The sequence below is a fragment of the Branchiostoma belcheri genome, unplaced genomic scaffold, assembly GCF_001625305.1.
Source record: "Branchiostoma belcheri isolate BF01 breed outbred unplaced genomic scaffold, Haploidv18h27 scaffold99, whole genome shotgun sequence".
Lineage (NCBI taxonomy): Eukaryota > Metazoa > Chordata > Leptocardii > Amphioxiformes > Branchiostomatidae > Branchiostoma > Branchiostoma belcheri.
The window spans coordinates 385,543-411,283 of NW_017804675.1; the positions used below are offsets into that span (position 1 = coordinate 385,543).

The 25,741-nt window shown below is 40.4% G+C and overlaps 3 protein-coding genes across 3 annotated transcripts in view; 2 read left to right on the top strand and 1 right to left on the bottom strand.

Annotated features, from left to right (window-relative positions):
• The window catches only part of LOC109462067 (protein ELYS-like), a 12,038-nt gene extending 1,099 nt beyond the window's left edge, over positions 1-10,939 (top strand). The window contains exons 2-18 of the mRNA XM_019758565.1: positions 292-447; positions 1,213-1,322; positions 2,219-2,365; positions 4,046-4,319; positions 4,537-4,608; positions 4,797-4,905; positions 5,057-5,182; positions 5,666-5,753; positions 6,035-6,191; positions 6,350-6,488; positions 6,760-6,850; positions 7,819-7,869; positions 7,972-8,065; positions 8,424-8,485; positions 9,055-9,177; positions 9,805-9,873; positions 10,838-10,939. Coding sequence (XP_019614124.1) covers positions 315-447; positions 1,213-1,322; positions 2,219-2,365; positions 4,046-4,319; positions 4,537-4,608; positions 4,797-4,905; positions 5,057-5,182; positions 5,666-5,753; positions 6,035-6,191; positions 6,350-6,488; positions 6,760-6,850; positions 7,819-7,869; positions 7,972-8,065; positions 8,424-8,485; positions 9,055-9,177; positions 9,805-9,873; positions 10,838-10,939 — 1,947 coding nt within the window. The 5' untranslated portion in view covers positions 292-314. The remainder of the gene's footprint in view (positions 1-291; positions 448-1,212; positions 1,323-2,218; positions 2,366-4,045; positions 4,320-4,536; positions 4,609-4,796; positions 4,906-5,056; positions 5,183-5,665; positions 5,754-6,034; positions 6,192-6,349; positions 6,489-6,759; positions 6,851-7,818; positions 7,870-7,971; positions 8,066-8,423; positions 8,486-9,054; positions 9,178-9,804; positions 9,874-10,837) is intronic.
• Positions 10,940-11,841: 902 nt separating this feature from the next.
• Positions 11,842-25,741, top strand: part of LOC109462113 (protein ELYS-like) — a 33,819-nt gene continuing 19,919 nt past the window's right edge. The window contains 3 exon segments of the mRNA XM_019758614.1: positions 11,842-11,979; positions 12,639-12,743; positions 24,360-24,459. Coding sequence (XP_019614173.1) covers positions 11,925-11,979; positions 12,639-12,743; positions 24,360-24,459 — 260 coding nt within the window. The 5' untranslated portion in view covers positions 11,842-11,924.
• LOC109462109 (angiopoietin-4-like) lies at positions 21,892-23,479 on the bottom strand. Its single transcript, XM_019758608.1, has 3 exons — positions 23,272-23,479; positions 23,004-23,097; positions 21,892-22,648 (listed from the first exon to the last, which is right to left on the bottom strand). The coding sequence occupies exons 1-3, from the start codon at positions 23,293-23,295 to the stop codon at positions 21,915-21,917; spliced, it is 852 nt and encodes a 283-aa protein (XP_019614167.1). The 5' UTR covers positions 23,296-23,479; the 3' UTR covers positions 21,892-21,914.

Below are 25,741 nucleotides of genomic sequence, written 5' to 3' on the forward strand. Positions count from 1 at the left end.
GAGAGAGAGAGAGATAGATAGATAGATAGATAGATAGATAGATAGATAGATAGATAGATAGACATAATAACATTTAAGAAGAAGCCAACAACAACAACATATGACAGTTATATTAGTTAATTCTTACTCTAGTCTAGTCTAGAGTACATGTATGCTATATATATTATTCAACGAGCTCCAGCTAAAATTTGGTTTTAGATTTTCAAGATTTAGCATTACACTTATATAGCATTACAGATACACTGATAAACATCATACTAATTGGTTGATTAACCTGTTTGTTATCCCCAGGTACATTCCCAGAGACCTCCAGGATGGTGAAACAGGTCCAGTCCCCCAGTTCCACCTCTACACTAGTGCAGTATTCTCCTGCCACTATCGAGTGTTTGGAGTCAGGGGCTACCAGGGGGGATCAGGGAACACCTATCTTTGGTGCAGTCTGCACAGGTAAGACTTTAACAGCCTTATCCCTAACCCCAACCCTAACCTCACATTGGTGCAGTATTCACCAGCCACTGTCGAGTGTTTGGAGTCAGGGGCTACCAGGGGGGATCAGGGAATATTTGGTGCCGTCTGTACAGGTGAGACTTTAACAGCCTTATCCCCAACCCCATCCCTAACCCTAACCATACCCCAACACTGCCCTATCCCTAACCCCCAACCCTAACCCCAACCCTAACCTCACACTGGTGTAGTATTCTCCTGCCACTGTCGAGTGTTTGGAGTCAGGGGCTACCAGGGGGGATCAGGGAACACCTATCTTTGGTGCAGTCTGTACAGGTGAGTCTTTAATTGCCTAACCATAAACCCACAATGGAGCCCTACTCCCCCAAAACAGTGACTGTTGTTGACTTAGAAGTTAGATTAGTTAGAATCTGAAGGTTCTGGGTTTGGAACCCTAGCAGGCCCCACTGTTTGATAATTGTGTCCTTCGGAAAAGCACTTTGCACTTTTTCCTCATTACTTATGAAAATAAGTAAATAGCTTAGGACTTTTACAGTCTGTTAGGGATGTCCTCTTGAGTTACACAGATACAGACACAGACTGGAACAACATTCGGATTTCCCAAGTATAATTTATACTTCAAAGTGACTAACATACTGTTCTATACAGGAGGTCAGTGGGCCTGGCTGGCCAGTATTATACATTATATTGTATGTGTTCTGTAATTTAGTGTAAAGTGACTGTACTTGTATGCTATCCCACATACAGGAGGGCAGTGGGCCTGGCTGGCCAGAGGAGCATCTTTAGAAGTAGTGAACACCCAGACTGGGACCAGACAAGGAGCCTGGTGCTTCGGAAAGACTCAGAAAGATCCTATGGTAAATATTTCATCAAGATACTGTTGCCTTTTTTTTGTTAATTTCTACTCTACTGATGTTTTTAGGCTGACGTATGAAAATGAAGAATTTGAGTTTGACAATTTCTGTTGTATTATGACAGTACCGTTACTATATATTGGTTTAACTTAACTAACTTAAAAAATTTACTACATTATAGGTACTATAGTATAGGACATAAACTTATCTACATATAGATTTATTCATTCCCTCTTTTTTGGGAATCATTTTGACTTCATAGAAGTCTTCACTCAATACTGCCTAACCCTGTAACCAATAGAGAATTGGTAGCCAAACAGCTACTTCAGTGTGTTAAAGGTTAACTTTCTCCCTGCTGCCTAACCCTGTAACCAATAGAGAATTGGTAGCCAAATGGCTACTTCAGTGTGCTAAAGGTTAACCTTCTCCCTGCTGCCTAACCCTGTAACCAATAGAGAATCGGTAGCCAAATGGCTACTTCAGTGTGCTAAAGGTTAACCTTCTCCCTGCTGCCTAACCCTGTAACCAATAGAGACCCGGTAGCCAAATGCATATGGCTACTTCAGTGTGCTAAAGGTTAACCTTCTCCCTGCTGCCTAACCCTGTAACCAATAGAGAATTGGTAGCCAAATGGCTACTTCACTGTGCTAAAGGTTAACCTTCTCCCTGCTGCCTAACTCTGTAGCCAAATGGCTACTTCAGTTTGCTAAAGGTTAACCTTCTCCCTGCTGCCTAACCCTGTAACCAATAGAGAATTGGTAGCCAAACAGCTACTTCAGTGTGCTAAAGGTTAAATAACCTTCTCTCTGCTGCCTATTCCCATAAGAAATAGGAAAATTAATGGACAAATAGCTACTTTAGTGTCCTAAGGGTTAATCATACATGTTTCTTCCATTCAGGTATCCATCAGCTGTGTACAGGAGTATGAGTACCAGAAGTCCGTGAAGCTTGTTGTGGGGCTACAGACAGGTAGTGGCAGGGGGATGGTCTGTTTACTGGACCCCAACATCAGTAAAGTCATCAAGGCTGTGGACATTCCTCATAAGGTAAGAAACTGTACTGGAAAAGGCTTTATTTCACATTATATCATATACCAACCTGTGATAAGTAAAGGTTAAGGGAGTCCCATAGCCTTTTTTTGAAACGATAAAAACATTGGGCATGGTATTTGAAGTCAGAGCCCATCCCTCTCCTTCCAACACACTTTTATAAGTACTAGTACATAAACTTGTGTTTTTGCTGTGAATGTGAAAGAGAATACTGTGTGTACCTTAAGTTGCTATTCAAGCACCTTACTTAAAATTCCAGAATTTTGTTGCACCTTTTCTCTAATTATGGGTTCACCACACCACGAAGTGGTGGTGAACCCATATTGCTTTGTCTGATGTTTCTTCTCCTCCTTCTCCTTCTCCTTCTTCTCCTGCCATTTTTTAAATGGATTCAGCTTCTTCATTTTAGGGCCTAAGGTCCTGAAATTTGGTATGGAGGTACAGTGGGCAAATACCCCTAGGCGTTTTTTAAATTTTTGTGATACAGGCTTTTAGAATGGTTTTATTTGAGTTTTTTGGCTGTGTTATAGCAAATGTATTACTGTGTTAGTGTGCCGTGTTTACCACGTCTGGGCATGAGTCATCACAATGGAATGCAGGGCATCAACCAATAGGCATGCAGCTTTCCTCTATACTTCTTGCTGATTGGCTGTTGGGATTTAACTTGATTAACACCTGCACAGAGCATTTCCACCTGCACAGAGCATTTCTTGCTGATTGGCTGTTGGGATTTAACTTGATTAACACCTGCACAGAGCATTTCCATACTGACAGTATGTCTTTATTCAAGTGTTTTGGTAGGTATTTCAAGCTTTTCTGCTCCAGCATTGGAATGCGGGGCATGAACGTTTTTTTTATTTTGAAAATCAACAGTTTGCATTATGCAATTAAAAATCCTAACCAATAAAGTAGGGAATAGCTATCCAACTGTTGTTTTAGTTGTATGTTACTTCATATTATAGTTATATCAATGTAAATCATTGTTTTCCCTTGTGTTTCTCATTCTTTCCCTGCCATGTGGTAAAATGTGGTGAACCCATCGCTGTATTTGCTCCAAAGCAAATATTGGCCTTTCTAGTTTTAGTATAGTGCTTTTAAAAAGGGTAGGTGAAGGAAATAATCTGCATTTGCTGGCAAATGTTGACTTTCTAAAACATTTCATGCCTTGTTTTCCACAGCACCCAGGTGACCTCGGTTGAACCCATCACCAATGCTAGCGACATCAGGACCCCTAAAGGCTTCCTCAGCGATTTGCTCTACAAGTTCTTTTTCGGGATTGTTGGGTGTATGAAATATTCAGCATTTGCTGGCAGATGTTCACTTCTTAAACATTTCATCCCATGTTTCCAGGTGACCTCGGTTGAACCCATCACCAATGCTGGCGGCATCAGGACTCCAAATTTTAGTACACTTTTTTATGACTAAGGACTTTTTTGATAAAGGTGATGGAGGAAATGATCTGCATTAGCTGGCAAATGTTGACTTTCTATAATATTTCATCCCTTGTTTTCCCACTACCCAGGTGACCTCGGTTGAACCCATCACCAATGCTGGCGGCATCAGAACTCAAGAACTCCATCAGAACTTTTTTGATAAAGGTGATGTAGGAAATGATCTGCATTAGCTGGCAAATGTTGACTTTCTATAATATTTCATCCCTTGTTTCCCACTACCCAGGTGACCTCGGTTGAACCCATCACCAATGCTGGCGGCATCAGGACTCCAAAAGGCTTCCTCAGCGATCTGCTCTACAAGTTCTTTTTCGGGATCGTTGCCGTGGGAACGGCTGGCGGCCACGCCTACCTGGTTGACATGGCGATGGACCACGAGGAGGAGTCGGACGAGGTCAACCTGAGCCACCTGGAGGTCATCACCATGGAGACCAGAGACCTGGCAGCCAAGAGGGAAAACGCTCTGCAGAGAGGGAGACTCTTTTGTCTGGATATCACTGGTACATGTACAATCAGCACAAGTGTTTGTAACAGGTTTTAATTGTAATTTTGGGAGGATTTTTTGGGCACAATCTTTGCAAGCTGAAAAATGTGAAACCTGTATTTGGCCTACAGCTGATATAGACTATAGTAAAATCAGTTGTAATAATAAAAAAAGATCCATGTAGTCAAAAACTTTTACCATACCTCATGTTAGGCAAATTGTATTTCTCACAGCTGACTGCCACAGAAGAGGAACTTTCTACTACCGCACACCAGATGGGAAAAACATCAACAGCTTTTATTCCTGTAAGCTTACTTTTTTTTCAGTTTTACTTCAAAATAACTTTGTGTTGAGGAATTTAACCTTTAAGATGTTATATCCTTAAAACATGCAAACTACATGTGTTTAAAAAAAAAGTCGGGCTAACAGACTGAACAGTAGATCTTTTTTATAAAGATAAAAAAAATAGATTGTTGACTCTGTTTGTTGGCAGCGAATGTTGCTGTGAGTTCCCTACAGTTCCTGAAGAGAACAGGAACTCTGGCTGTCGGCTACAACTTTGGGCAGTTCCAGCTGTGGAGACTGGCAGGACCTGCCCTGGAGTAAGCTGTGCTGTTTAACTGCTCATATATGTATTTTGTACAATATTTCTAAAGCATACGCATCTTGTAACGTACATGTTTTTGTGTATATTTTCAACAGAACAATTACTGAAGAGTGAAAACATGTCTGACCTCCTCTCTCTACACACAGTTTCAGCAGTAACATAGAGAACAGCACGTCTGCTGTCACACACTTCGCCTACCAGGAGCCTGAAAATGACCCGGGGAACTACTGTTACCTGTGGGTGGCCAGGGGACCGCTACAGACTGACCCAAGGTACGGGGGGGCATTGTTTCAGCTATATATTACATAATAAATGTGTGTTGTCAATTTGTATCAGTTTCTAACCCTCATAATACAGGGAAAAACAAGGGAAAAGATGGAGTTAGGGAATACAGTTCAGACAATGTAGTTTTGCTGACAAACACACACAAAAAAAAGGTTGTGTTTTAATTTTGCAAAGTTTAGGATTTAATCATATATTTTTTTGAATTCTGCAGTCTTAATATAAAACATTCTTAATCACAGTATGTACATATGAAAATATTTTGGTCACAAATAAGAAACATTGCTACTGTGATAGTTGCTTTCCCTACTGCTACATTGATATATACAATAATATTGTAGCAAGTTAACTGTTGTGTCCTATAACAGTGAGGAAGTGGCAGTCTATTGTTGTACCAGATGGGTTGAGATTGCTACAGTGATAGTTACTGCTACATTGATGTATCAGTAATGTTGCCTGTTGTGTTATAACAGTGAGGAAGTGGCGACCAGTCTACTGTTGTACCAGATGGGCTACAGCAGAAAGGAAACCCTGCTGGACAGTAGGGAAGTTCTGTACAAGGTTAGCTGAAATCTCTCTCATTTTTGTTTGGTACAAGCCATAGTTTGAAACAGGTATTTTGAAGGAAGTGTATTTTGGTATGATTTGTGAACCATAATTAAGTTGCAGTCATTATTCTTTTGAGATACAAAATTAATGTAGCTGCTTTTGTTGTGTTTTAAAGAGGGTTTATCTCATGTATGCATGTGTGTACCACTGTGTACATTTTTGTGGGTGAAGTCTGATCTCCATCTCTGATTGTTTGTTTGTTTGTTTGTTTGTTTGTTTGTTTGTTTGTGCAGGAGTTGAGCACGTGCGGCCCCACGTTCCAGCCCAGTTTAGGTCCCACGTCTGAAGGTCCTTCTCCAGGCAGTAGACTGGTGTCATGTTACACCCTGGAGAACCACCACAGCCCTGAGGAGGGGGACAGACACGAGGACTCAGCACTCGAGGAAGAAGGTACTCTCCCTGACCTATCTGACCCATTACCTCTGTGTTTGTGTGTAACTCTAACTCCTACTCCTACGTCTGACTGTGTCCAAAATCATATCCAGTTGCTTGACTGTTGAGTAACTGTTTTACAGCGTATCTGACTCCTACAATCATGTATATTTCAGTCCTGCATGGCCCAGATCTCAGCATTGCTGTGTTTGTGTGGGAGAGCCCAACAGTCGACCCCATGTCTCGCTCACAGTGCAGTCTCGCTGTGTTTGACATCAACCGCTGGTACCACGCACAGATGCCTGTGGTCTTCAGGTACTGCTGTTTCTGTTATATGTACCATGGCAGGCCACATGTAGGTACTGCTGTTTCTGTTATATGTACCATGGCAGGCCACATGTAGGTACTGCTGGTATCACGCACAGATGCCTGTGGCCTTCACGTACTGCTTTTTTAACATATGTTTTATGTTTTCTTAAATTTTCATTTGTTGATCCATATATGTCTGCAAAGGTAGGCAGCTATGATATCATAAAAATAGAAGGTGATACGAAAAATATTGTACATTGCTGCACTTCCTCCGCAGACTGCAAGAGGACCTCGCTGAGCCATGTTCCTTCTTCTCTGTCTTCTCCCTGGAGGATGTAATGGAAACCGCATCACCTGATGTCATGCTGGTACAAAAAATTTCTTTCTTGAGAAAGTCAATAATATCTTCCAAGAAAGAGTAGATAAATCTTAAAGATTTGAGTATGAGTAAAAAATTACTTGCACAGTCGGTTGCACTGGTAGACCAGAGAAAATTAGGTTCACAGCACCAAATATATGTGCACCGACTTGTACATGAAGTGGTAATTTGAGCCCTGTAGGTGGTGCTTCCTAAAGAAAACTGCATAAATGCCTGTTTGTGCATACAAAGTAGACCCAGCTGGGCTGTACCATGTCTGAGTTGGGGGGAAACCGTATGCTACAGGAAGTTGAGGGGAACAGTCTGCTCACATGTCTTACTGTGGACATGGATGGACGTTCAGCCTCATACAACTTTTCTCTCTAAGTATTAGGTTCACTATAGTATTGTTGCATTGATAATGAAGTAGATTTGATACTGAAAATGGCTCCTTTATGCTGAAAATTTCTCTGTCCTTTGTACTGACTACATCTTAATTAATACTGAAAATGTCTGTCCTTGGTACTGAAAATGTCTTTATCCTTGGTACTGAAAAATTCTCTTTCGCCCCCATTACTGACAATGCCTCTCCTTTCTCTTTCCTTGGTACTGAAAATGTCTCCTTCATACCAAAAATGTCTCTGTCCTTTGTACTTATAATGTCTGTCCTTGGTACTGAAAATTTCTCCTTGGTACTAAAATGTCTCCTTAGTACTGAAAATGTCTGTCCTTGGTACTGAAAATGCCTCTATGGTACTTAAAATGCCTCTATGGTACTGAAAATGCCTCTATGGTACTGAAAATGCCTCTATGGTACTGAAAATTTATCATTTATACTAAAATCATCTTTCTTTGGTACAGAAAACCCCTATATACTAATGGTTCCTAAAAGAATGAGAATGTCTTTATAATTGGTACTAAAAATGCCTCTGTCCTTAAACTGAAGTTTATCTGAAGATGTTCCTTCCTTTCTGACAGGATCTGTTTATCGACCCGCTGTCGATCTCGAGGTTTGTTTCCAATGTTCAAGCCCTGAAAATGCCTCTGCCCTTAGTACTGAAATTCCTCCTTTGTACTGAAATGTCTCTACCCTTTAACTGAAGTTAACCTGAAGATTTTGTTTGCTGACAGGACCTGTTTATTGACCCACTGTCCATCTCGAGGTTTGTGTCCAACGTCAGCCCGGCTCCAGACCAGTTCTACTTCCCCTCCGCGCTCAGCTTCTGTAAGTTAACATTTTAATTCTATCTTACATATTTGTAGGGGCTTAAAGTTAAATATTCATCTTAACCCTCTCCATGTTCATGTACATTGTAGTATATTGGCACCACATCTGAGTAAGTAATATGAAATAAAAATTATGATTGGTAAATATGACAAGAAACTAGAATTTTCATAAAAAAAACAAGGTTGGACATGACAAAATATGCCACAAATAGTTATTCATCTTAATGATTTTTTGTAGATACCATTATACAATCCAAAACATTCAGGATGCATGGATGTGATAATATGTGGAAGAATTGCAATTCCTATTTTCTATAAATCTGAGAATACTAACTTAAGTCATTGTTTTATTGTAGCCACCTGCTGTTTAATGGAGACTGGACTGGTCCACTGCAGCTTCCACGGGCTTCAGAAAAAGGTAGGAAAAAGCAACAAACAAAAAGAAAAAATAGTGGAAATCATTCACAGAAATATGATAAAAAGACAAAAGATGAAATGCATACAAAGTAGACCCGGCCGGGCTGTACCATGTCTGAGTTGGGGGGAAGCCGTATGCTACAGGAAGTTGAGGGGAACAGTCTGCTCACATGTCTTACTGTTGACATGGATGGAAGTTCAGCCTCATACAATGTGAGCAATAGAAAAACACATTATACAGAATGTAACCTGTGACCTCTGTAGACTGACTTTTTGCCACGACCTTGACCTCTGCAGACACATCTGACCTTGACCTCTACAGATTCAGACTGTTAACATAACCTTGGTCTCTGCAGACTGTTTGACCTTGACCTCTGCAGGCTTATCTGACCTTGACATTTGCATAGTCTTACCTTAACCATGACCTTGACCCTTGCAGGATATGTCTGACCTTTGCCATGACCTTGACCCCTTTAGGTGCTGTCACAATCATAACGTTGACCCCTTCAGAAGCTGTGTGACCTTTGTCGTGACCTTGTCTGACCTTTGCCATGACCTTGACCCCTTTAGGCGCTGTCTGACCTGTGTAAGCAGGGTCCGTCGGCCATGTTGACCCCCCATCACCACGTGGGCGCCTGTCTGGCTGCAGGGCTGCTGCCCAGGAACATGGAGGGGTCTGCTAACATGGCTGTGGTGAGTAAGGGATATGTACTAGAGTTTCACCTAAACATTTTATACTTGATGTCTACTAAGTTAATTCCACCATACAACTGTATATCTGTCACCCAGAAAAAATGCATCTAAAAGTGATCTGTATTGCAATGTGTAATGCAATCCTGCATGATATAGAAAATATTTAATTCTGTCAAACATACATACTTTTAAACTGAATCTCCTGTGTTTTTCTGTTCACATACATGTATTCTACCTTACCTCATACTCCTTTAGGACATACAATGTCCAATCCTTTGAATCCGTTGAAGTCTTTTCACAAAGAGAGAGAGGGAACAAGAAGCAAAATAAAGGGAAAGAAAGGAGAAAGAGAGAATAAATACACAGCCCTATAGTTAAAAAATGTACATAATATTCTGTGCTAGCCTTTGCTGTATGATTTTGCCTTTTGATTTCCTTTGTGTTGTGTTTCCTTTGCCAGAGTACTGATCAGATGCTTTTCTGTACTCACAGGACTATAGAGAAAGGAGAAAAAAGAGAATATTATCCCTATAGTTACACAATGTACAGAATATTGTGTGCCTTTGCTGTATGATTTTGCCTGTTGATTTCCTTTGTGTTGTTCCTTCCTGTGTCCCTGATGCTCAGCTACACAGAGTTTACAGTCAGGGCAGGGCCGGTAAGGCAGGCCAACATAAGACTGACAAGGGGGAACAGGTAAAACATCTAACAACAACAACAACCCCCCTCCCCCCTTCCTGGTGTCTGTCTAGCCTTGTAACATTGTGGGAGCCTTATTGTACATCCAGAACCGTGCCTGTCCAGTTCTGTGCATGACTGGGTCAGGGTTAGGATCATGTATAGTTCTGGATACACTTAGATTACAGTATCCAGAACCCTGCTTATCATAGTTCTGTGCGTGACTGGGTTAGGATCTCAGGCACGGTTTTGGATAAGCTTCATTGGACTACAATATCCAGAAAAGTGTCTGAGCATGGCTTGGCTCTATGTACATATAACCACTTGAGAAAGCCCTGTCTAATGTGCATGCATCTAAGTGTCATCCCAGTACACAATTCTTTGAAAGGTGTAAGGACACCCACTATAAAATCTCATAACTAATGCATTACCAGGGTGAGAAACTTGGTAACGGATGACCCTAAGACTTGGTATAATTTAAAGGGAAACTGACCACTAAAATGTTCTCTCATCCACTGCACACTGCTAAAATCCACGCACACGTCTCTCAGTATAGCAGTAAGCACTGTCAGTTATCTGTAAACTACATTATATCAGTCTGCTTGGTGTCAAACCCCCACACGTTGTGTTGTGTTGTGTGTGTGTTGGTCAATTAATTTAAGAAATGTACAATTTTGTGTTGCTGTGACATTTTCTACATGCAAAGAAGAAACTCCCATCAAAAGAGTAAAGTAAACAGTAAAAGAAAAACTTAGAAGTAAAATATGTCTTTCTCGAAACAGCTTTATGTACAATGTACATCAAGTAGTAACCTAACTAATTCCACCAGGTCATCTACAATATGTATATCCATGCACCACCATGAGAAATATGCCTGAGAGAATTATATCTGAACTGTGCACTCCTCTAACACAGCATGATGTGACTGTAAGAGAAGTTCTGCTAAAAGTATAATGTTGTTTCCCTGTCCTGTTTTCCCCAGACTGCCCAGAGAGAAACGTTACTGAGTGTCGCTCTGGACCACAACCTGGTCGGGTTCCTGACTTCCTGCATCACTCAGTGGGCAGAAGGAGGTCAGTCTTAAAGGAACTACAGTCTTAAAGGAACAAGCATCTTCTTATTGGAGTTTCTATTTTGCTAGTTGAGGTTCTCCTCAAAGGCAATAAGTGAATGTCATCGTCAGTTGACAGTAACCCTTATAATGTGATGCTTGGTTGAATTCTTCAAAGAATATAATCATTGTTTTTATCCTGATAACTTACCTGGAAGCATATGACAAAGAACATAGTCCCAAATCACTTTTAGAAGAGAAATTAGAAAAAAAAAATTAGGAAGGGGTCAAAAGATGGGACCAAAGATCAATATATATTGATGAGACTTACATTCGCTTTCTTATATTTTATAATGTTCTGTGAAACATATTGAATATAAAATGTACTGTATTAGTCTTACTGCTTTGCGTGTACTAATGATGTCACATGTCTGCGTGTACCTTGTTCCCCAGAATATTCTACAAAAATATATTTACTTTTTCCTTCAGAATATGCCCATGCAGGCTGCACCCTCAGAACTGTGCTAGACTGGGCCTGGAACAAAGTCGCCTCCATCAAGTTTTCTCTGGATAAAACTTGTAAGTCTTGTACACATAGATATAAATTTTACCCCTGGTCTTACTTGAATGTTACAAGACTGGGAACCACTATGTACCGAGTTTACATTTTAATTAAGACCATCATTAGATACAGCTGTAAACAATGTTTAGAGTTAGATGTTCAAGGGTTAGGTGTAACAAGTCGTTTGGTGTGATGTAGCCAGCTGCCGCCACAATGCCACGTGCCTGCAAAGCTGGTGTGTTACGCTGAAGGTTGCTTATACCGGCTATACAGATACAGAAGCTGGTGTGTTACGCTGAAGTGCGGTCATACCGGCTGTACAGATACAGATACAGGACTGTCCTAACCTATGTTGCTCTTACCTTGTCAGGTGTCCCTCTTTACGATGGTTCTGGAGGCATCCTAGACCAGCAGACCTTGCAGCTGCTGGACCATCATGCTTTGCAGCTGAATCACATGGTGACAGTGTTCCACACCCTGGCACTGCAGCCGGCTCCTACTACTGAACAAGGTAGGAACCTAACCCTTCAACTATAACCCTTCACCTCTGACCCTTCACCTCTAACCCTTCACACCTAACCTCTAAACCTGCCACTGCAGCCTGCTCCTACTACTGAGCAAGGTGAGATTCTTAAATCTTTAACATCTTGTGAATGTAACTGAGAATGTCTCAGTCATGATGAAAGGCTGCAAGGTGTCTGACCCTTTAGAGAATTCATCCAGTAAGTTTTGTTGTTTGATTTATATGTTTATCATTGTTAGTATGTTTGTGGTTTGGTGTTTAATTTCTTAGCTTGAACTCATCTGACAGTGTGTTAACTGGGTAGAAATCATCCTGAAGCAAAAAAGTTGAACTGTCATGTCCAGCACAAAAATTAGACAAATTTTCAACTGCCCAACAATTCCTAGGAAAAAGCAATCCACTGCTTCTGTGACATCACACTAGACTGACAAATTACAAGGGCCTAAAACAATTGTGGCAAAATACTGATATAACAACTTGAAGTTTTGGTTTTAAGATTTAGGATATTTTTGTTGTTTTGTATGATGAAGAAATTGTGTCCATTGGCCTGCAACAAATGAAATGGAGCCTGTAGAATAGTTCCTGTACTTGAAAATTAAAAAGGCTAACACAATAAAAAGAAATGATTCTGTTTTTAATTCCTGAAGGTCTGAAAGACCTGGAGACCAAGCTGACTGTTGTGACTCTGATCTCCCAACACCTGCAAGTGGTTCTGTGGTTTATTAGGAACAAGCTGCTGCCGGAATGTGTCGGTAAGTACAAAAGTTGTTACATCAGTGTTCTAGCTAGGCCGTTTTAGCATAGGGCCCCTGTACATGTATGCTGTGAGTTTGGCCCGCTTATAATGCTCTGATTTAGGCCCCTGTGTGTCGGTAAGTACAAAAGTCATTTACATCAGAGTCCATCAACCCTCTCTGTGTGACGGTGGGAGATTCCGTCTTCCCGCCACATTTGATGCACTCAGGGTCAGTGAGTGCATCACACATCTGATGAAGGTTGATGAGGTCGACCAAAAATTTATGGTGGGTTCCCATTTTGTGTTGGAACAAAGCTTGAACTTTACGACTTTAGTAACTGTTGTTGTTTACTGCTTCAGCAAAACAAGCAAACATGTCCGTAACCACAACATAGACTGTGTAGAATGAATGAATGTTGTATGTTGACTTTATTATGATCTTACAATAGTTCCTGGGCTTTCCTCCAAAGCTCATTAAATGTACAACTGTTACAATTATTACATTTATAATCAGGTTTTATATTGAATTTCCATCTATCTATTCATCTGCTTCATGCATATTTGCAAGCAAAGCAAATGGTACGTTTTTCTCTCTTAAGTTTCTTAATATCATTCCTGTGCAACTTAGAGAATGTAGTATACATTGTATAACAGCCAGATCTCTAAGAGATATCCTAGGTTAATACAGGTCATAGCTCTGCAGCTTTCTACGTTTGATTCTATTTATTTTACGACCAAAGTTTGTAGCCCGGAACTCCACAAATTCTACAATTTTGGCAGGAAAACTACCCAGAAACTGCCAGACAGAAATGATCGCCCAGCCATCTTTCACACACAGTTAGATGAATGATCAATAATAATAGTGTCAGCTGTCGTCAGTGATAAATTGTAGTGCAGAAGTCCACAAATTCTAGTATTTTGGCAGGAAAACTGCTCAGAAACTGCCCCAAACTGCCAGACAGAAATGATCTTTCATACCCGGTTAGATTAGGAGGACAATATGGGCAGAAATCTATTCTGAATGATCAATAATAATACTGAGCTGTCATCGGTGATGAATTGTTCACCATCTGTGCTCAGACTGTTTATGATTCATAATTGAGAGGTAAGTCATTTTTCTGGCACTGTTTTTGTGGGGCTGGGAATTCAACTTGGGAATTATATGATAAAATATTATTATTCAATTTTGGTGTACAGAAAAAATGGGGTGCACACGTAACATAAAGTAGAATGTCAGATATACTAGTACCTACTGCCTCTCTTCATAGGTTGACTATGATTATTGTATTGCTTCCTTACTTGATTAGTCAATACTTGCAGATGTGTTTGGTGTTACTGCAAAGCTGGTATGTTATATACATTACGCACGAGCAGTTTTCTATCTGATACAGAATTGTACTCATCTGTATATTGCTATATAAATTATTATAATTATTACATGGTATCATAGTAGAACCTCACTAGCATATGGTGCTCTAAAGTTCTGTGTAACTATTTTTATATATTATACAGTCATGTATAGAAGTTCTGGTCCATGGTACCCTACGACATACATGTAACATATAGGCTGCATAGTTCACATAGTCATATTTAGCCTGCAAATTACACCTTACAGTCTGGTCTCAGGTTTAACATCTTTGAAAAGTGATAGTCACCTGTTACATGTATGTCAGTCCTTCCACCAAAGTGGTAAATAGATAAGTTACCAAGTGCGATACTTTCTGAAATTCTCTCAGTTTAATTCCTAAGATGGTCCTCCTTCATTTGCTCCATCTTGCCCTTGAAGTCTCGTGACCTGATCATCATCTTGGTCTTCTTTAAGAGATGGTACCAGCCTTTCCAGTGTCTCCAGAACAGGGCAAAGCCGGTCGACCCGGCGCGGTAGTACTCAGGTCGGTAGTACGGGCCGTTCAGGTTGGAGAAACTGCAGTAGTTGAACCACCTGAAAGTGGTAAGGTGGTCTTTTGGTTAATGTGGTTCACTTAGAATCTGAATAATTATGTTTGGGGTTTGAATCCCAAATGCTGGTAGCAGGCCCCAAGTTGGGGTCTGGTGGTCTTGTGGTTAATGTTGTTGACTTAATTAGTATTAGTAGTACGGGCCGTTCAGGTTGGAGAAACTGCAGTAGTTGAACCACCTGAAAGTGGCATAGAGATCTCGTGGTTTTATAATGGTTGTTAACTTAAGGTCTGAATCTAAAGGTTTTGGGTTCGAGTCCCTAGCAGGCTACAATGTTTTGGACAAGTGGGGCTTGTGGTTAGGGTTGTTGACTTACTGATCTAAAATATTTTCCTGTACTCAGGTCGGTAGTACGGGCCGTTCAGGTTGGAGAAACTGCAGTAGTTGAACCACCTGAAAGTGGTAAGGCAGCCTTGTGGTTGGGATTTTTTGGTTGGGAGTTAGAATCTAAAGGTTCTGGGTTGGAATCCCTAGCAGGCTACTAGTAGTATGTTTACAATGTTGGAGAGAAGGTGGTCTTATGGTTAGGGTTGTTGACTAGTAGAATCAAAAGGTTGTTGGTTCGAATCCCTATCAGATTAGGCCTGGCCTTGTGGTTAGGGTTGTTGATGTAGAATCATTGAGGTTTTATGGGTTCGAATCCTTAGCAGGCCACAATGTTGGGGACATGTGGTCTTATTAGGGTTGTTGACTCAGAATCTAGCAGGAAAAACAAACCCACTCACCACCCCCCTGCCAGCTGGGTAGCACAGGACCCCCCTGCCTTCCGTCCCATTATCCACACAAACAAACAAACCCACTCACCACCCCCCTGCCAGCTGAGTAGCACAGGACCCCCCTGCCTTCCCGTCCCGATCGACGTCTCGGCTGCTAAACTGGCGACCATTGCTGTAGGACATGGAGTCACTCGCATTGCCGCTGAACCTTCGGGGGACAAGTAAAAGTCTTATGAAAGTCTCGTGAAAGAGAAGTGAACAAACTACAGTCTACTGCTTTCTTTATTAGTTTTGTACACTAGGTTACCAGCCCCTCCAACCCTGTCCTGCCACTTGCTACAAACATGTACTGTAACCTAAATCCAGAGGGTATCTGCTACAGCACCAGTTACCATGGTGACAGACGTCTGATCCAGGTCATTGACCTCATTTGTTTGGAGGAGAAGAAGAAGAACCAGAGTGAAAACAATATGATTTCTATCTGCAAAGGTTTTAATTAACAAATAATTTACCCAGCAATATAATGCTCTGCTCTGTAGTAGCCAAAACAGACACTGACATTACAGTTTTCAATCTGAATTTCTGCACTCATGGCATTCTGATTTTACTCTGTGAATGAACGAACTACAATTGTACTTTATTGCTTGACAGTTGTACATTGTACAGTGTATGGCAACAATGGCAATGTGATCAATACAGTAAGTCTATTCTAAGAAACTATTACTACAGGAATATGAACATAAACGGCTTTGTTGATGTTATTTGAAACAAACAAACAAAGACCTTACCCAGCGATGCTGAGTCTGTAGTAGTCTGTCTCATCGCCAAGCATGACGTCATCATACAGGGCGTACGCCCGGTCTCCCTGGAAGTCCTCAATGTCAATACGCAACGAATACCGGCCCTGCGACAGCACCTGGGGGTAGGGGAAGTAAAAAATGATTTTGTGGATGATTGTCTTTTAGACATCCAGGTAGAACATGAATAATAGGAAATATGAATCAAGCTAGAGCTGGATAATATTTCCTGAGGATCCAAGTCAGATGTTGGAAGCATCTGCTGTCTTTCATCCGTGATAAATTGTTTAGTGAAAGTCTTAAATCAGTTCTTAGGTCATTTGAGGTAACTCTTCCACTAGTTATGAAAGAGAATGCAGATACTTTGTATTTACAGGTTCATTGTACGAAGGAACTTTTCCTAGCTCTTTCCAACAAGTACAAATGAATGCTGTTCGAAAGTGTTCCTAAGGACTGCGATCCTTTACAGTAGTGTGCATGTCGAGTGAGTGACTACAGCTGGGATTCAAACTCATGACCTGTTGGTCCAGAGGCAGGGTAGCTAACCACTCGTACCTGATGTATCTTCTCGAGTCCCAGCCAGTGCTCTTTGGAGTGGTTTCCAAAACCGTCGCGATAGTCGTCCCAGTTCCGGTGGAAGTTCAGCTGCCCGTTGTACCTGAAAGTCAGATAGAGAAGGGACACTGGCACTGGACCAAGACTTAGTGAAATGTTAAGATGGAGAAAAAACGAGATGTCAAGAGAGAGAGAGAGAGAGAGAGAGAAGGGATAGAAAGCTCTACAATAATGATGTAATAAATAAATAGATACTTTTAAAGAATAGTTTATTGTTCCCCAACAGTTACATGTGTAAATACACAAGTTCTTTAGACCTTTATTAGAGGTACATTTGGTTAAGATATATTTAGATGAAACCTAGGGAGGTCCCTAACCCTAACCCCAACCTTTTGCTTTTAGGTTACTTAATACAATGTTAAGTAACTACGTATTACCTACATTTACAATGTAGTACATACCTTCAATGTGTAATTAGAAGTAAATGAGGTACTTATTACCTGCGTTGGATGACTGTCCATCCTCCCCCATCTGTCTTCATGTCACAGTACACAGGGAAGGGTCTGTCCATGCCCCATGGTTTAATGTTGTACACACCATCATGGATAGCTCCAAACCAGTACAACACCCCATACACACCTAGTACAACACACACCAGACTGTGTAACATAGCTGTAACATGTCATACAAAATGTAGTACGCAGGGAAGGGTCTGTCCATGCCCCACGGTTTGATGTTGTACACACCATCATGGATAGCTCCAAACCAGTACAACACTCCATACACACCTAGTACAACACACACCAGACTGTGTAACATAGCTGTAACATAGCTGTAACATGTCACAGTACACAGGGAAGGGTCTGTCCATGCCCCATGGTTTAATGTTGTACACACCGTCATGGATAGCTCCAAACCAGTACAACACTCCATACACACCTAGTACAACACACACCAGACTGTGTAACATAGCTGTAACATGTCACAGTTTACAGTAATGTTTTGATGAAAGAAAGCTCCAAAACCTGTGTACAACACTCCTTCAGCATGTTTAAGAACCCACCAAACTTTATTACCTGTGCAGTCATCATATGTTGGTACGGGATTGTCCCCAGGTACTGGCCGATGGTGGCCAACTGGCTGGTCATCATACTCTTCTTGGGCTGCAGGAAAGAACACAGAAATCAAAAGAGGTTAATTGTTTTTTTACTAAAAGGAAAGATTGACATAACACCTTAAGTTTTCAAGATGATAGATGATACAGAGATCTCTTGTACATGCAGGTTTGACTGAAATTATAAGGAATTGAAAAACTGAGCTTGCTCGTTACAAGGGTATGTGCTTGCAAGACTTTATGGCAGCTTGACTGAAAATCTTTAGTAAGAATGTACATGTACAACAAACAAATTACAAGGAAAGTTGAGCTTGCTCCTTACCAGGGCACTTGCAGAACTTGAGCTGCCCAGCTGCTTGACTGAGCTTTAGAATACCCATTTTGTAGACTAAGTATATGGTGGCTCATTTAGCACCTACAAATTACAACAACTTGAAGCAAATTACAGGAAAATCAGATTAGATGTCTTAACTCCATGGTGAGCAAAGCCAACCGTAGACTTTACCTGGTGCGAGTGCTAAAGAAGTATGGACTTGGTGATAATGACTTGATTCTAGTTTTCTGCGGTTTTGTAAGACCACTACTAGAGTACGCCTGCCCCGTGTGGCACCCAGGCATCACCTCTGTTCAGTCTAGACACATAGAGTCTGTGCAAAGGCGAGCATGTAGAATTGTATTGGGTAAGAACTACGTCAACTATGATGCTGCCCTAGGCCAGCTGTCCCTTACCTCTCTGTACCAGAGACGAGTCCTACTCTGTAAGAAGTTTGCAGTGTCTTTATCAAGATCCCCTACTTTCTCCAGTTGGTTACCGCCTACACGTGCAATTGTACATGGCAGAGAACTCAGGTCCAAAAATCAAATCAGTCAATTTAGCTGCAGAACATCGAGATTTAAGAACAGTACTTTACCTTTCATTGTAAAGTTACTAAATGATAGTTGACATGTTCATTGTGTAAGTCATGGTTGTATTGAATCGTTATAGCTGATTTTATATTGTTTAACATTGTTGTATTGAATCGTTATACATTGTAGCTGATTTTATATTGTTTAAATGTAAACAATAACCACAATTCAGCCGAAGGGCTGCTATGGTATTGTATTTGTATTTGTATTTGTGTGAAATAAATAAACCAGTCATAATAATAATAATAACTTGTTTAGAGTATACAGTTTGTAGTCAGTTTGAACTTTGAAGATTCCTTACCAGGACATTTGCATGACTTGAGCTGGCCGGCAGCCTGACACAGCTCCTCTAAGATCTCGTTCCCCAGACTGTCCTCCTCTGCAGCAGAGCCGGAGTGTTCCTCAGTCCCCACCTTCACTAGCTGGTACCTGGGGTGGTGTAGTAGTTACGTCTGCAGTTACTTATAACTGTTGTAGTTTAGTTTTAAATTAGTAGTAAACTGTAGTTTTTAGCTAGCTGCACTAGCAGTAGTACAAATGTATGTGTAGTAGAATGGTTTATTTCACATTTTCACCCCTAAGGCTATATTGTCATATTGCTACATAACAAGGCACATTATACAATGGTCCCGGAGCATGTTGCATTTACTAAGTGCATCGTTTTGTACTAGGCATTTACAAGGCGCAACATAAAAATTGGTATTTCCGTGCCATGTTTGAACACATATTATAATATAATAAATATAAGGTAACCATTTCAGATTTTTTGCACACTTCAAATGCAGTATAAATTAAATATTATGATAATGCATCAAAAACTTATTCCACATAATTATCACTCAGTTTACTTCATTATTATTTTTAAGCGATAGCCATCACCTGCGCAGTTTCTTGCAGGCTGACCGGATGGTTTTGATCCGATGATGGTCTGCTTCGTCCTTCTGGTCTTTGGCATCGTTTAGGAAGCAGAACACTCCTCCAAGGAGTAAAACACTGGAAATATTGGACAAAATGAGAGATTTAAGTTTTGTAACTTATGGAAAATATTTAGAATTATTGTGAATTTATTGGCCCAGCCAAAGAGATGGTCTTGATCATCTAAAAAAATATTCGGTATCATTTAAGACACTTTAACTTTTTAGTTTAAGCGAAAAAACAAGATAATGCTCAAAAATAGTTTTGAAAATTTGATGCCAATATATATTTTGTCTAATTCTTACTGTAACAGAAATTGATATAAGTAAAACCCTTAAACAGTCTACATTAATAAAAAATAAGAAAAGTAGTCCAAGACATTCGTTCTTTCTTCTTCGTATTCTAAAGGTGAAAGGTATGTTGCACCTAAATGCATGACTGTTCATCTGTTATAGGAATTGAAAGTTAGACCTCACTTACCTGAAAATGAGTCCCACCCCTCTCATGACAACTGCTTTGTCAACTGCCTTCCCCAACATAAACGGTTAGGTTTTCCCAGACCAGTCCAGCCCAGCCAGACTGTCCCAGAACTAATAGTGATACGCTTGAATGGTAGACTGCCCCCAATTCCGCCGCAGTTCAGTTCCCAGGCACAGGAGAACCAACTGGTGTCCCATCGCTCATTTTCTGATGGCTCACGGTCAATAAATATCTGCTAATGGGAAAACTATGTCGGGGATGGACATGGTCTACTGTAAGGTGGAAAATTTGATTGTTTTAGTATGCATTGAGTGAGTTTAGTATTTCCTCTGAATTTCCTCAGGGTAATGCAAATACATTGTAGTACATTTTGTAGAATGTACGGTCACAATACTTTGAGATTGCAAAGTACATGATTGTATGTCTGGCTAAAGATTTAAAGGCTAAGTAGTGTGTCCTTTCCTCTGTGCTTTCTACTTCAATATGGCAAAAAGTTGGCCACAATGTTATTTTTTGGTCATACTATCGATAGCCTTTTGGGAGGCCTGATGGAGGCTACTACTTTTGCGGGATTCTACTATCCATAACCCCTTAGAAAGGCCTGGTGGCGGCTACATGTATGTGATACTGTCCATAACCCTTAGGAAGGCCTGGTGGAGGCTATGTGCTACTATCCATAACCCTTAGGAAGGCCTGGTGGAGGCTACATGTACATGTATGTGGTACTATCCATAGCCCTTATGAAGGCCTGGTGGAGGCATGTGATACTATCCACAACCCCTTAGAAAGGCCTGGTGGAGGCTATGACACTTATCCTTAACCCTTAGAAAGGCCTGGTGGAGGCTATGACACTATCCTTAACCCTTAGAAAGGCCTGGTGGAGGCTATGTGCTACTAGCCATAACCCCTTAGAAAGGCCTGGTGGAGGCTATGTGGTATTATCCATAACCCTTAGGAAGGCCTGGTGGAGGCTATTTAGTACTATCTATAACCCTTAGAAAGGCCTGGTGGAGGCTATATGCTACTATCCATAACCCCTTAGGAAGGCCTGGTGGAGGCTACAGCAAATCAGTAACACTGATTAAAACCCTGACCTACATATAAAGATGCAGACAGATAGCATTAGTTCAGCAGGGCAAGGCTACAGTTTGTACGTATGTACAGGGTATGTAGGTAATGGTCTAGCCATGTTGACCCACTTTCTGAGGACTGTCTATATAGGGTTAAGGTTAGGGTTAGGGTTAACTTTCAATTGAAATATCTCGGCAAGGGCAACAATTGTCTTAAGCTAGATGCATGTACTTGCACAAAAAAATGTACCTTCACCCAGAAGGTTATTTTTAATCAGCTGCATTTGTTACCTTCATGGTGAATGCAGGTATTGTTGTAGGTGATATTGTTAAAATATTATATACTATTTATTAGACTTATTTTATAATATTTAAGCTGTTAATACATGTATTATTAAGTAATAAATATGAGTAACAAATTCTTGATGCACAGCAATCCTTTGCTTTAATGTAATACATGACATTGTACATGTATTATTATGTATTAATGTTTATTACTTTGCTAGAAAAGATAGAAAAGAAAACTCACAGATGAATATAAATCCATTCAAACAGATACTTTTATTAACGCTATCCAAATTTGACATGAATACGCACACATCTCTTTCACTAGTTAGTAAGAGCTTTTACAGCTTCACTGTTAGCCTTTGAGTGAAAGAAGAATCCGCATTTCATTTACAGTTTACGGATAAAGTTTTGAGGTCGCACCATCATCTTGGTGGCCTTCAGTGAGTAGTAGCCACCTTTCCAGTGATACCAGAAAACACCAAACCCTGTGTCAGTACCATGATAGTCCTCTGGCTGGTAGTAGGGACCATTCAGGGCAGAGTAACCACAACCAGCATACCACCAGCCACCTGACAAGTACTGAGCACAGTGAGCACTACTGCGGTCATTGTCCACATCTCTAGCACTGAATTTCTTACTGTTATGGTGACCCATTATAGAGTCTCCAGCATCCCCACTGTACCCCCCAATGTTCAGTGTATAATCTGTACTCTCATCCCCAATGCTGAATGTACCATATTTAGCATGAGCAAAGTTCCCTTCCCAATCCTGTAACTCCACATACAACTCATAGCTATTCTGGGATGTCAGGTTGTGAATTTTATCCAGTCCAAGCCAGTGTTCCCCCTCGACCCTCCCAAACCCAGTTTTGTAGTCTGACCAACGCCTGTCAAAGTTCAGTCTCCCTTCAAACCTCCTCTGTATGACAGTCCAGCCCCCACCATCTGTAGTCATGTCACAGTAGACGTCAAAGTGGTCGGTGGAAGACTCAGGTTTGATGGGGAAGACTCCGTCCTGCACTGTGTTGGTCCAGTAGAGTACAGCATAGAGATCTGCACAGTCCTCAAAGTTAGCAGCACCGGGGGGAGGGGGGTCGTTTCTCTGGCCGTTCAAACGTTCATCTGTAACAACAGTCAACATACGCAATTTTATTGGTTGACAAGCAACAGAAAACCTACACGTATGTATAGGCACATACATGTACACTGTCTCACAATATTACTTACATGTACATGGAATTGCCCAACTTTTTCTTGTAAAAAAACTTGTCTCCCTCTTTCCTCTGAACTTTTATCCCAAATGTAAAGAAGAAAAACTTCAGGGGTAAAATTAAAGAGGTCAAACTAGTGGAGATCTAAACAATTGAAACAAACAAAAAACACTGAAATTGATGAAGCATTTATCCCTGAGGCCCATGTTGTAAAGCCGCATTCTTAGGGTACGTTGCAAAACTATTCTAGGTGTACACTATAGTACCTTGAGCAGCTTGTGGTTGAGGAATCTCAGCAGAAAACGTGACGCTGCCAGCCACAAGCAACATAACAGTCACCAGACTGAAGGTCAGGCCGGACTAAAATGAATTAACAAAGGGTGATGAATTACATGTACGTACAGCATTCCAAAAACTGTTACTCAAGCAACTCCGGATATGATATCGGAAAAAGCTAAAATATGTAGTGTCACTGGACTGTACAGGTTACTAATAAGATAAAATAAGATATTATAAAGGCTTAATTTGACTCACCTTTGGTTTGATGCTAGAAGTCATCCTTGGATCTGTCTCCTGTCCACTTCTGCAGGTACAGTAGTGTTCTACCTGGGCAGGTTGTACCACTTTTATAGCCGCAGCAAACTTGTTTTTCTGTCAGATCTGCTGATGCTTACAGGATAGGAGCTATAATTATAATTCCTGTGGACTCAAAGGGCTGTTCTTCCTCTGCATTTTTGAGTTGTCAATAGTCTCCAAAGGCAAAATAGATGGCCTTTTTTAAAGTTCGTGTGACGGGACCATCTGTTAATTACATTAGAGATAGCCTATCTAACTAGCGGTAACTATGCAGAATTTTTTACCTTAATTAAATATCTTAACTACGTGCCTTTGAGGTTTATCCTTGCTTGTGTGCTTTATAATACCGAGTCAGTCAAAGTCTATTGCGCAACAATAAACAGGTACAAAGTGTTTAAAATTTAATAATGATTATGGTATAAATCTAAGGAATTGTATTTACATAATATTAAGTACAATATAACAAGAAACTAGAAATTTATTCAGAGCTTGACAATATTAAGAGAAGACATAACAAAGTGTAAGGCATAGAGTTTTAACTGACATACATATTATGCATATGTAGACTATTGACTAGTTTATCTAGTACAATATAACTTTACAATGTACAGTACATGTTGTTTGTTATGTTGGGTTGACATGTATTCTCACATATACATGAGCACCGAGGTCTCTACCCTGTTTAAATAAAACAGAAATAAATAAAAAAAAATGTTCTTGTACCTACAGTACAGAGGGCTATGCACCCCCTATGAGGGAAGAATTTTGCTACAAAGCTGCCACACTAGTACAGAACTACAGTGGGCACATAGTGATACACATGTACATGTTGCTTTTTTTGTGTCAATGTTCCCTGTACATGTAACTTCATGTATGTGTCTCTACAGAGGGTTATGCACCCCCTATGAGGGAGGAGTTTTGCTACAAAGCTGCCACACTGGCACAGAACTACAGAATGTACTGTTGGCACATGCAACATGCATGTACATGTTGTTTCTTGAGTCTTCATGAAATTATGTACACTGTGTTTGTATGTGTCTCTACAGAGGGTTATGCACCCCCTATGAGGGAGGAATTTTGCTACAAGGCAGCCACACTGGCACAGAACTACAGAAACAGAAGGGCAGAGCTAGCCAGGATAGTCGGGTAAATACAAAATTTACAATATTTTATTAAAAACCTTGTTCAATCCCCCTAATGTATAATAGTTTACTTGCCTCCGTCTTTTGAAGGTTATAATAATGTTTACTTGCCCGGTCACCCAACATGTTAGATTGACATAGTAATGCACTCTTTATACTAACATAGTACATGTACACATGCATGTCAGGGCCACTTCTGCCACGTGGTATGTATCTGTATTATGAAGCCAACAGAGAATTGCTATACACTCTACTGCTACAAATTTACAATAATGATTGTGCTATGCTGAGAATTAGGGCCTGAGGCCACATTTGTTGTATCCTGAATATTAGTGTAATGATAATTTATGTAAATTATGAATGTTAATGCATACATTGTACAGTACTAGTGTACCTTCCTACAAGCTCTTTTTTACCTTCGCCAAGAAGGTTATGTTTTCAGGGGCGTTCGTGTATGTGTGTGTTTGTGTGTGTGTGTGTGTGTCTGTAAACACGATAACTTGAGAAGGCCTTGATGGATTGTCTTGATACTTGGTAGGTGGATAGGTCTTGATGAGACCTCAAAATGATTAGATTTTGGACCCCCTAGCGGCTTGTTATGGTATTGCAGCTGAACTTCCGGTTTTGATATCTCATGATCTAGACATGCTATGGTGATGAAATTTGGATGGTAGGTAGCTCTTGTGCTGGGGAAGAAGTGACGTGAGTTTAGGCCCCCTAGCGGCTTGCTCTGGAACTGCAGGGATATATTCTTGAAAATATTCAAAAGGGGATAACTCAAGAACCAGTTGACGGATCGTTGTGGTTTTTGGTATGTAGGTAGCTTACGTGATGCTTAATATAATTATGTGACAATTATGCAAATATGGATGTAATTTGCATAATTTATGAGGAAATTCTATAAATCATCTGCATTCCATGATAGGACAATTGAAGCTTGTGACATTGGTAATTGACAACAAGAGAAACACGGGAAGATATTGATTATGTTAATAATGACTTAATTTGCATAATTAATGAGAAAATTTTATAATTATGTAATGATAACTGCCTGGAATTTCATACTTGTGGTATTTGAAAGTTAAATTGAGGTGAACATCATCAAACATAATTTATTCAAATCAGAACCTCATTTGCATGATTTATTAGGAAATGCTAGAATGCATTGTTTGTTAATATAAGACTGTCTTTTGGTTGAGATTATGATAAAATGATATAATTCATGAAAATTAGGTTCCTATTTCTTAAATCAGGGGGGAATAATCTAATCTATAATTTGTCAGTCA